This window comes from Callithrix jacchus, chromosome 7 (genome assembly GCF_049354715.1).
Source record: "Callithrix jacchus isolate 240 chromosome 7, calJac240_pri, whole genome shotgun sequence".
In the NCBI taxonomy this organism is placed as follows: Eukaryota; Metazoa; Chordata; class Mammalia; order Primates; family Cebidae; genus Callithrix; species Callithrix jacchus.
In genome coordinates, this window is record NC_133508.1 from 151,588,330 (window position 1) to 151,603,565 (window position 15,236).

The following is a 15,236-nucleotide window of genomic DNA, read 5'->3' on the forward strand; positions in this document are numbered from 1 at the left end:
CTGAGTTAATAAAAGTGAGTTTGAACTTTTTATTGCTAGGGCTTTGACACTAGACAAAGAATGTCTAATTTTTGTTACTGTAAAGATATGAATAATCTTAAACATCTGAACATTATGAGAATACTGAGATTTTTCTCACCAGTATATAAAAAGCATGAAGTTGTTGGGGGAAGGGATTTAGTTAGCTTCTTTATGAATCTGAGATTTTGTTTTGAAGATTGGAATGTTTCCTTATGTGTTTAAGGCAAGGCCAATATTAGGTCTCTAATTCCTCGTTAGCTTTTCCCAAGTTAATTACTTACGTATGGTATCTGTAACCATTGAGGATTCTTCATTAGCCAATATATTAATAAGTAATAAATATGCCAAATGATTTACCTACATCATTGAGTCTCAAGTGGGATGGTAGGTATTAGTAATATCAGACTCATTTAGGGAGCATTTTAAAAAAATACAGATTCAGACATTTTGATGAGCCTAGTCATGTGTATTCTGAAAACACTGCCCAGGAAGTTCTTGCATTCTACTTATCCCTCCCCATCCCTTATCTAGCCCTCATTTGTCATTCATAATCAGGGGTATATATGGTCATATTGTAATAACCCAGTAGATTCTCCACTTCTGTTGCCTATGAGAGGAACAGTTCTTTCTTATAGTTACTCTTCAAAAACATACTCCTCCTCCTAAAGCTTTACATTTTGTTTTGCAAACATTTTGATAACAAGTACTACTGAGCACTGACTTTATGCCCAGTGCTTTGCTAGGCACTAGGTATACAAAAATTACTACAAGTAAGGCAGGGTTTGCCCTCAAGAGTTCACAGTCTAATTTAGGAAACTGATGGTTATAATGTATGGAAATACGTGCCATCCTCGAATAGTAGTAGTATGTGTAGGCTGAGGAACAGGTTTGGATCCCAGCTGTGTAACCTTGGGTAAGTTTCCTAAATCTCTAAATGCCCCTATTTCCTCATATGTAAAATAGGAATAATAATGGTACCCACCTCTTAAGGTGCTTATGAGTGTGTAAATTAACAGATGTAAAGTGCCTACAATGATATTAAGCACATGTTGACTGATAAATAATAGCTTTAATTGTTATTAATCGAGGTGTACAAGGTACGTACAGTGGTAGCATAAAGAAGGGAGTACCAACTTTACTTTGGTAGAGAATGTCAAAGAGGCAGGAGAAATTTCAAAGCAGAAGAGATATGAATTGGGTCTTGAAAAGTCAGGAAAAGTTAAAGCAGGCAAACAAAAATTTTAAAGGTACAAGAAAGCATACTGAGTAAAAGGAACAGAATGTTTGAAATCATAGAACCATGAAATGGTGTGCTGAAAGGCCAGAAGGCAGGTAGGCGTGGTTACAGCATAGGGTATTTGTAGGGTAGTAACAAGAGATGAGGTTGTAGGGATAGATACCATGAGAAGAGGGTGAGTATTTATGTCACATGTTGCTGGAAAGTCAAGGAAGTTGAAGATTGAAAAATATATGTTGGATTTGACAAAAGGGAAGTCATTAGTCAATCTAGCAAGAACAAGTAGAAAGTAAAGTTAAATTGCAATAGAATGAAGAGGGTATGGGAGGTGAGGAAGTGGAGACAATGAGTATAACCAACTGTTTTCATAACTTTGACCATGAAAGATTATAGACAGAAGACATGAACCGAAGAGCATCATGAATCCCTAATTTATATGTAAGGAAATGGAGACTTTAATAAACATTAAGCTTCTTGCTTAGAATAACAGTGAGTGTCAAATCAGAATTTGAACCAAGTTTTACTGACTTTAAATTCAGAGTTATTTGTATTATAACATAGTCCCTGAATTCGTGGCACATTTCAAGGGAGATTTTCTCTCCCTTACTAAACTCTAAGTTCCCTGCATTAGGTACCATATTTTTTATTGATTTAGATACCCAGGCACTCTCCTATGAGCTAGGGGTTAAAAGAAGAGTGAACACTCAACACCAGCCAGGTATAGTGGTTCATACCTGTAATCCCAGCACTTTTGGGAGTCTAAGACAAATGGATCATTTGAACCCAAGAGTTTGAGACCAGCCTAGACAACAATGGCAAAACTCCATCTCTACAAAAAACACAAAAATCTAGCCTGGTGTGGTGGCACACACTTGTAGTCCCAGCTACTCAGGAGGCTGAGGTGGGAGGATCACCTTAGCCCAGGAGGTTGAGGCTGCAGTGAGCAGTGATCACACCACTGCATTCCAGCCTGGGTGACAGAATGAGACCCTGTCTCAACCAAAAAAAAAAAAGGAAAAACAAGCAAACAAATACTTAACACCTGTCTTTCAGGAGCTCCCAACTTAGCCAGGGAATTACACACATAATTTTAGTATAGTATGATAATAGAGACATAAACAATACTGGTAGACAAAAGAGAGAAATTAAATCCAAATGTGGAAGGGCAAGAAAGGCTTCCTTGATGTTATTGGAGTTATGCTAGTTCTTAAGGAATAACAGCTACCATCTATTGAGATATTGAGTCAAATATAGAATTGGATACTTTGTATAATCATCTCATTTAAGTCTCAAAATAGCTCTGCAAGGTTATTAATATTATTATCCCCATTCAGAGGCTTTGATGGCATCAAGTTAAAATTGTCTGATGCATCTATCCCAAGGTTATCCTTTTCACAGAGTCAGAAGCACTCAAGTGGGTGAGCCAGGGAACCTCCTTTTTTGGACAGTATGTAAGAGTTTTGCTGATCTACATTTATTGCACACTTACTCTTTGTCAAGAAGTGCTTCCTCTTTTTTCTATGCATTACATAGTTTAATCTCTGTAACAATCTCATGAATTTTAGGTATAATTATCCCCATTTTATAGACAAGACAACTGAGGCTTACAAGGTTTAAACAGTTTACCCAGGATCACTCAACTGAATCACCAATCTTGGATTTGAAGTTGGGAATATTGATCTCAAAGACATCTTTGTGCCTTTATGATTTCCACTTTTCTATGTTTATTTTTTATTTTATTTTATTTTTTTGTTGAGACGGAGTCTCACTCTGCCACCAGGCTGAAGTGCAGTGGCATGATCTTGGCTCACTGCAACCTCCACCTCCTGGTTTCAAGCAGTTCTCTTACCTCAGCCTTCCAAGTAGCTGGGACTACAGGCACACGCCACCATGCCCAGCTAATTTTTGCATGTTGGCCAGGATGGCCTTGATCTCTTGACCTTGTGATCTGCCTGCTGCAACCTCCCAAAGTGCTGGGATTACTGGTGTGAGCCACCACATATGTTTAATTTTGATAAGACTTTGGCTGTTTTATTAATACTTTCTAAAATTAGGTGTGAACCACAACTTTTCCTTCCTCTTTATTTTTTGTACAACTTGGTTGTCATCTATTATATGCCAGTTTTCAAGTTTCCCTCTTAAAAGCCAATCTTATTCTAGTATTCCTGGAGATTAGGGCATGGGATAGCTAACCAGAATCTCAATATTTGGCATAAAAATGAAAAAGTTGCATTTCATATTGTCATCAAGTACCTGTCCGAGTACTCAGTCATTAGTGAAATATTCTTTTCTACAGTCTGGTAGGCAACATTAGTAGACACAGTCTTAATCGAATGGGTACTGCACACGTCAATTAAATAATTTTTAAAAGTAACATTTTGTTCAGAGACTGGTTGCTACTTTGAATGTCAGAAGCTCAACAAGAGCTCAGCAATGCACAGAGGTGTCACCGTAAGTAGGCTGATTGGCCATCTTCTGGCCTCACAAAATGGCATTTACTATGATCATTGCACTGCTGTCTGGAGTCCACTTCTTTACTTTGAGAAGCCCAAAATAGCTGGATTTTTCATTTGTTTGTATCAAGTGATTTTTGCAAATAAAGGCAAATCTGGGCATAACTTATCAAATAAGGTGGTTCCTACTTTCCACCGCAAACTTGCCATTGTCACTGCTGCCAGGACAGGCCTACCTCTTGAGGAAACTGTTTACTTATTGCACAGTCTGCATAACCACATAGAGCAGCACTAAGAATTGCTTTTCTTTCTGACAATAAGCTTTAGTACATACCTCTTAGAACACTGTGCCAAGAGGGGCAGCAGCAGATACATGTAAGTAACTTTGGACGTGATACTAGTGCTAGGTTTGAAATAAGCTACCATTATTAATTCAAGTTAATAGGGAAATGTACAACAAAACCACAATGAGATACCACTCCATGTCCACAAGAATGAGTACAACCAAAAGGACAGACCATACAACTGTTGGCAAGGATGTGGAGAAATTGAGGCCCTCCTATGTTGCCTGTGGAAATGTAAAATGGCATGGCTGCTTTAGAAAAGTTTGGAAGTTCATCAAAATGCTAAACATAATTACCATATATTTATAGTAACTGCTGGAATTCCACTCACAGTGTACACCCAAGATGAATGAAAATATGTCCACACAAAAACTTGTATGTACTTATATCAACATTATTCATAATAGCCAAAAAGTGGAAATGTCCCCAAATGTCCATCAATTAATGAATGGATAAACAAAATGTGATGTTTATCCATACACTGAGATGTTATTTGGCAATAATATAATAAAAATATTTTATATTTATTTAGTAAGTACATATTTAATATTTATTACTAATAAAGAGCAATGAAGTACTGATATATGCTGCAGTACAGATGAACCTCAAAAACACAGTCAATTGAAAGAAATCATTCAAAAACCCACGTACTGTATGATTCTGTTTATATGAAATGCCTATATTGGGCAAGTCTACACATGGATAGTAGATTTGTGGTTTCCTAAGGCTAGGATATGGACATGGGTTGGGAGAAATTGGCTAGTGATTGCTAATGGGCCTGGGGGTCTCCTTTGAGGAGGGAAGAAAATGTTCTAAAATTAGATTATGCCAATAGTTGCATGACATTGAATTGTACAGTTGAAATGGCTGAAATTTGTGGTATGTCAATTATATGTCAATAAATTTGTTAAAAATAGATTATGGCAGAACACCTAAAATCATTTTTCACAGTTAATTTAATACTTTGTAAATTATAAATCTGTACAATTTGATTCCGTTTTTGTCACTTCTCTAATGGCAGCCATGGTAGAGGAGAAGAGAGAAGAGGTTCTGGAAGGAAGCTGTTATTTGCATATGTGAATCACTAGGATCATCTAACCCTTAAAAATGGGCCTTTTAAAAGAACTGTGTAATTTTCTTCCTAAATTATCCACTAAACATGAGTGAAACGGATAGAAATATGAAGCTATTTACTGACAGTACAAAGATTCACTCCTTTTATCAGTTATAAATTAAGGACTGCAGAAAGCCTGAGCTGTGAATTATGAAAATTCTCAATATACTCTCTCTCATAAGTTTGTGACATTTGATTTCATCTTTCTGGCATAGTACTTTGCACATAAAACTCAGTAGATGCTTATTCATTTGAATTCATTTGTTAAGCATCTACTGGGTTTTGTAGTACAGTTGAATAGTATTCAAACTTTCAGGAACTGGGTACTAAAGGTTGTGTCATTTTGACTTCAATAATGGACCCCTAGTTAAGAGTAAGTGCAGACAAGGCAATGAGGAAGAGATAAAGTAGGTGCTTTTACTTGAGAATAACATTAAAAAGTCATATATAAGATTGACCTTGAGTGCTATATTCATTGTAATTATTTCTGTTCTCAAACCCACTTCTCATTTTGACACAGATATGGAAAAATCACACTTCACAAGAGATCCATCCCAACTTAAAGGTGTCCTTGTTCGAGCATCACTGAAAAAAAGCACAATGGGATTTGGTTTTACCATTATTGGCGGAGATAGACCTGATGAGTTCCTGCAAGTGAAAAATGTGCTGAAAGATGGTCCCGCAGCTCAGGATGGGAAAATTGCACCAGGTAACAATTTTTTTTTATAATTATTTGAAGAGTAGTGATACTGTAACAAAAATTATAGTGAAGAGATTTTACATGCATAAAGAGAGAGAAAGAATTAAATTATAAAACTAAAGAGAGAGATTTCAGGATTAAAATAGCTTATCCTCTAATTTTAAAAATGTTGTGTGCCTACAAAGTAGGTGTATATGTTTATGAGATATGTGAGCTATTATACTTTGATACAGGCATGCAATAAGTAATAACCACAACATAGAAAATGAGGTATCCTGTTTCATCTTCGATTTCATTTATTTGGATCTTCCCTCTCTTTTTCTGTTAGTCTAAGGTTTATTAGTTTTATCTTTTTTAAAAAAAAGAACTTTTTGTTTCATTGATCTTTTGTGTTGTTTTCTTCATTTCAAATTCATTTATTTCTACTCTTATTTTATTATTGCTTTTCTTCTATTAATCTGGAGTTTGGTTTGCTCTTTTCTAGTTAAGAGGGATCATTAGGTTATTTATTTGAAGTTTTTCTTTGTGTGTGTGTGTGTGTGTGTGTGTGTGTGTGTGTGTACATATATATATAGGCAATTATAGCTATAAATTTCCCTCTTAGTACTGCTTTTGCTATATCCCATAGGTTTTAGTGTGTTTTGTTTCCAGTATGATTTGTTTCAAGAAATTTTTCCAGTTTCCTTCTTAATTCCTTTATTGACTCACTGGTAATTCAGGAATGTATTGTTTAATTTCCATGTCTTTGTATAGTTTCCAAAATTTCCCTTGTTATTAATTTCTGATTTTATTCCATTGCAGTCAGAGAAAATACGTGATATAATTTTAATTTTTTGGAATGTTTTAAGACTTCTTCTGTGACCTAACATATGGTCTATCCTTGAGAATGATGCTGTGCTGAGGAGAATATGTATTCTGCAGCCGTTGGATGAAATGTTCTATAAATATCTATTAGGTCCATTTTGTCTGTAGTGCAGATTAGGTCTGATGTTTCCTTGTTGAATTACTGTCTGGAAGATCCGTCCAGTGCTGAAAGTGGGATGTTGAAGTCTCCTGCACCCCACAATTATGGTTTAATGTTCTGTGTTTTCTGTGTGCTATTGCCAGTGAGTTTTGTACCTTCACATGATTTCTTATTGTTCGTTAATGTCTAATTCTTTCATATTGAAAAACCGCCTTTAGCATTTCTTGTAGGACAGATCTAGTATTCATGAAATCCCTTAGCTTTCATTGTCTGGAAGGTCTTTATTTCTCCTTCATGCTTAAAGGATATTTTAGCCAGATATACTGTTACAGGGTAAAAGGTATTTCCTTCAGCACTTTAAATATGTCACGCCACTCTGTCCTGGCCTGTAAGGTTTCCACTGAAAAGTCTGCTGTTAGACATATTGGTGCTCCTTTGTATGTTATTTATTTGTTTTCTCTTGCTGCTCTTAGGATCCTTTCTTTATCTTTGACCTTTGGGAGTTTGATTTTTAAATGCCTTGAAGTAGTGTTCTTTGGGTTAAATCTCCTTGGTTCTCTATAACCTTCATGTGCTTGAATATTGGTATCTATCTCTAGGTTTGGGAAGTTCTCTGATATTATCCCTTTGAATAAACCTTTTACCTCATCCTTTTCTGTACCTCCTCTTTTGGGCCAATAACTCTTAGAATTGCCCTTTTGAGGCTATTTTCTAGACACTGTAGGTGTGCTTTATTGTTTCATATGCTTTTTTTAATCTCCTTTGACTGTATTTTCAAACAGGCTGTCTTCAAGCTCACTGATTTTTTCTTCTGCTTGATTGATTCTGCTGTTAAGAGACTGATGCATTGTTTAATATGTCAGTTGTGTTTTTTAACTCTTGATTTCTGTTTGATTCTTTTTAATTATTTCAGTCTCTTAAATTTATGTGACAGGAATCTGAATTTCTTCTCTCTGTTATCTTGATTTTTTCTTTCTTTTTTTTTTTGTTTTCTCCAAACAACTATTTTGAATTCTCTTTCTGAAAGGTCACATTTCTGTGTTTCTCCAGGATTGGTTCCTGGTGCCTTATTTAGTTCATTTGGTGAGGTCATGTTTTCCTGGATGGTCTCTGTGCTTGTAGATGTTTGTTGGTATCTGGGCATTGAAGAGTTAGGCATTTATTGTAGTCTTTGCAGGCTGGGCTTGTCTGTACCCATCCTTGTTGGAAAGGACTTCCAGGCATTTGAAGGGACTTGGGTCCCAAACCCAATAACACTGTGATTCTTGCAGACTCATATAGGTACCACCTTGGTATTCTTGGATACGATCCAGAAGAATTATCTGGGTTAACAGGCAGACTCTTGTTCTTTTCCCTTACATTCTTCTAAACAAACAAAGTCAGGGGTCTCTCTCTCTCTCTCTCTCTCTCTGTGCTGAGCCTCCTGGAAGTGAGGTTTGGGGGACATAAACATCCCTGTGACCACCACCACTGAGACTGCACTGGGTGAGACATGAAACCAACACAGCACTGGATCTTGCCCACAACCTGCTGAAACCACTACCTGGCTGCCACCTAAATTCCCTCAAGGCCCTGGGGCCCTATGATGAGCAGATGGCAAAGCCAGCCAGGTTTGTTCCTCTCTTCAGGATGATGATTTCCCCCAAACCCCGAGTGGGTTCAGAGATACTGTCTGGGAGCCAGGGATCAAAGTCAGAAACCTTACAAATTTTCCTGGTATTCTGTTCAACTGTGGCTAAGCTGGCATTCAGATCACAATACAGAATTCTTCCCATTCTTCACTTTCCACAGGCAGAGGAACCTCACCCTGAGGCCACCACCACTGGCCCATGTGGGGGTGTGGGAGTGTTGCCAGGCCACTGCTAATGTTCACCTAAAGCACAAGTGCTCTTTAGGCAGCTTGTGATGAGTGCTGCCAGGCCTGAGACTCACTCTTCAGGGCAGTGGGCTCTCCTCTGATCCAGGCTACATCCAGAAATGCTGCCCAAGAGCTTAAGGCCTAGATACAGGCACTCTGAGAGCCTGCTTCTTGCTCTGCTCTACCTACTGTGGCTGACCTGGTACCTAAGTTGCAAGACAGACTCACCTTTACCATTCCCCTTCCTTTTCTCAAGCAGCAGTCTTTCACCATAGTCACCACAGCAGGGAATGTGCTGGGTCACACCTGAAGCCAGCATATCTCAGAGCCCAGTGCCTGTGGTATATTTATTACCCAGCTATTGCTGTTGGGTATTGAGGGCTTAGGGGTTCTTGAGCAGGCAGGTGATGAAACCTGCCAGGTCTCTGCTGTGACAGGGCAGCACTGAGTTCAGTGAAAAGTCCCTCAGCCACTGTGCTGTCCCTCTCCCAAGAACAGATTTCTCTATACCAGGTGGCTGCTGCTGGGAGGTTAGGAGAGGTGACATAAGCACTCCATTCACTGCCCTGGCTCATGTCTCATAGGTTGAGCCCGGTGGCTCTGATCCCAGCTCAGGACTTGCCTTGGAATTGCAGTCCTTGTGGCCCAGACTGCCCCTCATGTTCACTCAGGGCCCCAGAGCACTCCAGCCCACAGTGGTGAGGCTTGCTGGAACTGAGTCTCTAACACTGGGATTGACAATTCCCCTCTGGCTAGGGCCAGCCTAAATGCTCCCTTTGTTGGCATGTGTCAGCTGAGTACATCCTGGTTCTGCTTTCCACTGTGACAGGGCAGCACTGAGTTCAATGCAAGTCCTCACAGTCACTGCGCTCACCCTCTCCCAAGCGTACAGATTCTCACGTCGCTGCAGGGAGGATGGGGGAGGAATAGCACTGGCAATTCCAAACTGTCTTTGCTAACCTCTTCAGTGTCTCTTTCGGTGATATGAAGTGCAAACCAGGCACTGTGTTTGCTCACTTGTTCTTTATCTCTTGTAATGGTACTTTTTGTGTGTAGTTAGTTGTTAGAATTTGGTGTTTCTGTGGGGGCAGGGAGATGAGTAGTGTGGACTTCTATCTGCCAGCTTCCTCTGCCTCTGCAACCATCTATCCTCTAAACTAAATGCATATTATCTTTGATGGTGGGCCATTTTACAAACAAGTGAAAACTATTGGAGAAAACATTAAATGTATTAATATTTTGAAATATTTTATATAATTTTGAGATAATATTTTGTTGTATAAAACTAAAGATTTATTAATCATCTCAAAAAACTATTTGTTTGATTTTCTTTAATTATAAAGCTTACTATGGAGCTATTATTTGCCTATAGTCTCATTTTGAAAAATGGTCCATTGTGGTGTTTATTATGATATCAAACTGTTAAATCTTACAGTTTTTCCCAACTTTGTTTGCTTCCTTAATCATACAGGTTATTAAATTGAACTCCTATGTTAAGAATTATGGACATAAACATTGCCATTTTTACAAAGTTGTGTAAACTTGTATTTTCTGTAGTTTCCTAAAGCCTTTACTTGGTAATTGCTGGATATTTTAATATGGCTGGCAGTGTCTGTGGCTCATGAGCTTGGAAGATGTTCAAGACTAGTTTCTGATTATGGGGGACGTTTAAGTATTTTTTCCAGAAAGATTTTAGCATTATACTGAGGTTGATTTTTGCAGTGTTTGCTAGAATTTTCTAATCCTCTGTTGCTTCACATGCCATGTAAATATGGACCAACATTCAGATGTTTGAATTGTCATAGTATTTTTTTTAATCTCCCATATTACGCTTACCCACTGAGGAAACAAAAACTTAAAACAAGAAAACATAAAATAATCAAAAGTTATACTTGTGAAGGAAAGTCTTTTTATTCTACTTTATTACTTTATAAAGTTAACAAACTTTAGAAATTAAAATGAATAGTAAGTTTCTTTTGTTTTCAGTTTTGACCTTTTCAACATTTTGTCCATGCAACACGTCTTAGCTATTGTGTATGCTGTCAGGATTTCAAAACTTAGCTTAATATTTGTCTAAAATGCTTATCTAATTTGCATGGCAATACAATATTTCCATGAAAATTCTGGGAGCTTTAACACCAGATTGAGTTTTTTTAAAAGCCATCAGAACAAATTAAAGCACCCTTATTTAACCTTTTAAATAATCATATTCAAATAAAAGCAAATAGATGAGACAACAGGGGCCAAATTTTAAGTCAGGGCTTTATTAAAAGCTACCCAATTGATGACCATCAAGTGGTAATGATTCTGCAACCAAAACAGTCATACTAAATGTAAATCAGAAACGCAAAACCAGTTTTTATAGGGATTTATTAAGCTGACTTCTCAATGTCTTCAATAATGCATTGTTTGTGTCTGTTGAATTTTTTGTTATTTGTTTTGCCTTTTGAAATCTGATTTATAAATCAAATTCAAAATCTCTGCAAAAGAAGGATATTACAAGAAAATATATTCATAAATTAACATCATTCTGATCTTCAGCTCAGTATTTCTCAAACTAGAATGAAGTTTTAAAGTACATTGTAATCAGTGGCTTTTGTGGGTTGTTTTTGGTTTTGTTTTGAGACAGAGTCTCACTCTTGTTGCCCAGTTTGGAGTGCAATGACACAATCTCAGCTCACTGCAATGTCTGCCTACTGGGTTTGAGCAATTCACCTGCCTCCGCCTCCCGAGTAGCTGTGATTACAGGCACACACCACCACGCCTGGCCAATTTTTTTTTTTTTGAGACAGAGTTTTGCTCTTATTGCCCAGGCTGGAGTGCAGTAGCTCAGTCTTGGCTAACTGCAACCTCCTGCCTCGTGGGTTTAAGTGATTCTCCTGCCTCAGCCTTCTGAGTAGCTGGGATTACAGGTGCACATCACCACACCCAGCTAATTTTTTATATTTTTAGTAGAGATGGGGTTTCATCATGTTGGCCAGGCTAGTCTCGAACTCCTGACCTCAGGTGATCCACCAGCCTTGGCCTCCCAAAGTACAGGGATTACAGGTATGAGTCACCATGCCCAGCCTAATTTTTTAATATTTTAAAAATGTTAGCCAGGCTGGTCTCAAACTCCAGACCTCAGGTGATCCACCTGCCTCAGCCTCCCAAAGTGCTGGGATTACAGGCATGAGCCACTACATCCAGCCAATAGCTTCTTAAACTCAATAAATAAGGCGGTATTTAAAGATAGACTGTTTGACCCCATCAAAAAGTGGACAAAGGTTATGAACAGACACTTCTCAAAAGCCACATTTATGCAGCCAACAAACATGAAAAAAAAGCTCAATATGACTGATCATTAGAGAAATGCAAATAGAAACCACAGTGAGATATCATCTCATAGTAGTCAGAATGGCAATTATTAAAAATTCAAGATGCAATAAATACTGGCACGGCTGTGAAGAAACAGGAACACTTTTACACTGTTCGTGGGAGTATAAATTAGTTCAACGAATGTGGAAGACAGTGTGGCGATTCCTCAAGGATCTAGAATCAGAAGTACCATTTGACCCAGCAATCCCATTACTGGGTATATACCCAAAGGAATAGAAATCATTCTACTATAAAGTAATTCTGCCATAAATCATTCTACTATGCATGTACACACATGTTTATCGCAACACTATTAACAATAGCAAAGACAGGAACCAACCAAATGCCTGTCAATTATAGACTGTATCAGGAAAATGTGGTACATATACACCATGGAATACAATGCAGCCATAAAAAGAAATGAGATCATGTCCTTTGCAGGGACCTGGAAGAAGCTGGAAGCCATCATCCTCAGTAAATTAACACAGGAACAAAACTAAACACTGCATGTTCTCACGCATAAGTCGGAGTTGAACAATGAGAACACATGGACACAGGGAGGGGAACAACAAACACCAGGGCCAGTCAGGGGTTGGGTAGGCAATGGGAGAGAGAGCATTAGGACAAATAGCTAATGCATGTGGGGCTTAAAACCTAGATGACAGGTTGATAGGTGCAGCAAACCACTATGGCACATGTATACCTATGTAACAAACTACACATTCTCTACTTATATCCTGGAACTTAAGGTAAAATTAAAAAGAAAAAAAAAGGTATCAGGTGTGAAGGAGGATTTCTGGCTATAGAGACTTGACAGGATTCTTGCTGAATGCAGGTTAAGGTGGTCAGTAATCACCTGGAAGATGGTGCGGAATGAGGACGTAGATTATATATCAAGAATGGGTGATTTTGGCTAAATCAACTTAGCAGGATTCTTGCTAAAACTGGGCTTTGAAGGACATGCCAAGGATGAGGCCTAGTGAAAAAAGAGCTCAGAGGAGCCTGTCTAGAGTTTGGTTAAGGACAGCCTCTTTGTCAGTGTATGTATATATGCACAGATACACATATAGATACACATATATAAATAAAATTAGTTGATTCATAAGATAGAAGAAAGATAGACTGTACAAGTAGTCAGTGGAGTTACTTGCTCCTCTTCTGTGTACCAGATACCTGCTACAATGTGTCTAGCTTTGCATGGTCACTTAGATATGACTCAGAGGGTATACTAACAATGATAATATGAATTATCAGGATTTTTTTTTAATGATTCACTTGAGCTTGAAGTCAAAATTATTTTGCTACTAAAATAAGTAGGATTTTAGATACTTACACGTACATTTTAGAGAGGAATTAGAAAAGGTTTAATGTCTGTATTAGAAGTCTGTCTTTGCAGCAGTTAACAGTAAGATGTTTCAGATTTAGTTGCTAAATAGTAGTTATTTTTCCTCCTCTGGCAAAAAAAAAAACTTATTTGTTGATTTTAATATTTTTAACATGATTATGTTTTACCAGGTGATGTTATTGTAGACATCAATGGCAACTGTGTCCTCGGTCACACTCATGCAGATGTTGTCCAGATGTTTCAGTTGGTACCTGTCAATCAGTATGTAAACCTCACGTTATGTCGTGGTTATCCACTTCCTGATGACAGTGAAGATCCTGTTGTGGATATTGTTGCTGCTACCCCTGTCATCAATGGACAGTCACTAACAAAGGGAGAGACTTGCATGAATCCTCAGGATTTTAAGCCAGGAGCAATGGTTCTGGAGCAGAATGGAAAATCGGGACACACTTTGACTGGTGATGGTCTCAATGGACCATCAGAAACAAGTGAGCAGAGAGCATCCATGGCATCGTCAGGCAGCTCCCAGCCTGAACTACTGACTATCCCTTTGATTAAGGGCCCTAAAGGGTTTGGGTTTGCAATTGCTGACAGCCCTACTGGACAGAAGGTAAAAATGATATTGGATAGCCAGTGGTGTCAAGGCCTTCAGAAAGGAGATATAATTAAGGAAATTTACCATCAAAATGTGCAGAATTTAACACATCTTCAAGTGGTAGAGGTGCTAAAGCAGTTTCCAGTAGGTGCCGATGTACCATTGCTTATCTTAAGAGGAGGTAAGTAATAGCACAACATAGAAAAAGTTCCAGTGTTCAAGCATTTATATCTATTGATTGTCCTTCCTTACAGTTTAGAGGATCTTTTCCCTGCAGTCTTAGATAGTAATCAGTGCACATTTTCCTTAAGGTTCTGTCTGTTTGTTTCCATAAGCAATATCTTTTTCAGCAGTGTTTAAAAAGTTATTAGTGGTTTCATTCATGTCCATCATGGATTTATTTCCCTCTGTATTCTTTTGAAAATCTGATTCATGGCTTTAATGATTAGAGAGAGTAACAGCATTGTGTTACTTCAAATGAAATATATCCTCTTAATTTCATTTCTCTGTTGATGACAGTAATAGAAATTGACTCTTTCAACCAATGGTGCTTCATCTGGACCTCTGTAATGCACCAAAGACGTTCTGAGAGAGCTAGCATCTCTGTGGATAAGTAAAATGTTGAATGGTGTGTTAATCTGTTCTGCAGAGGCAATCATGATGGCCTGTGCTCATAAGGCTTTTATCTTAAGCTCTAGTATCTGCCTGTAAATGTTAATTAAACCACACAGTGCTTATGTGAGAGAAATATAATTTTATTTTCCAAGGTCATCAGCTGACATGAACTGCTCTCAGACATTTACAAATCCAGTTCCAAGGACTAATCACAAAGTTTAACTTTAATAGGCTTTCTTAAATCCATACTTATGAGTGACTAGTATTTTAAAGAATAAAACTTACTCTTTTATCTCTCTGGATTTTAGTTTTCACTTTTGAGGCAAATGAGCCCTTCTACTTCTTTGGGGAGTTTTTTCTTATTCTCATTTTTTTTATTCATATGGGTTTCTTAATAGTGATGGTAGAATGAATGTGCTCCAAATAAGGTAGAAATCTCTTTGTGTGTGCTTGAGAGTAATTCAGGGCTTCAACAAATAGAACAAAGAAAGACAGAGAAGTTTTATGTCACACAGGTTTGATGTTAGTTTCCTGCCTTGCCACTTAACTGGTTTTTTGGTATAAGGAAGAATCTTAGTTTACCTTCTCTCTAAAATGATCATAATGTTTGTGCCTTCAGATTATGATAAAAAT

At 37.8% G+C, this 15,236-nt stretch overlaps 1 protein-coding gene across 3 annotated transcripts in view; it reads left to right on the forward strand.

Annotated features, from left to right (window-relative positions):
- Nucleotides 1-15,236, forward strand: part of MAGI3 (membrane associated guanylate kinase, WW and PDZ domain containing 3) — a 310,874-nt gene that overhangs the window by 226,703 nt on the left and 68,935 nt on the right. For all 3 annotated transcript variants that reach the window (XM_017975031.4, XM_009001917.4, XM_002751252.6), the window contains exons 9-10: nucleotides 5,690-5,878; nucleotides 13,564-14,169. In XM_017975031.4, the coding sequence (XP_017830520.1) occupies nucleotides 5,690-5,878; nucleotides 13,564-14,169 (795 nt within the window). The remainder of the gene's footprint in view (nucleotides 1-5,689; nucleotides 5,879-13,563; nucleotides 14,170-15,236) is intronic.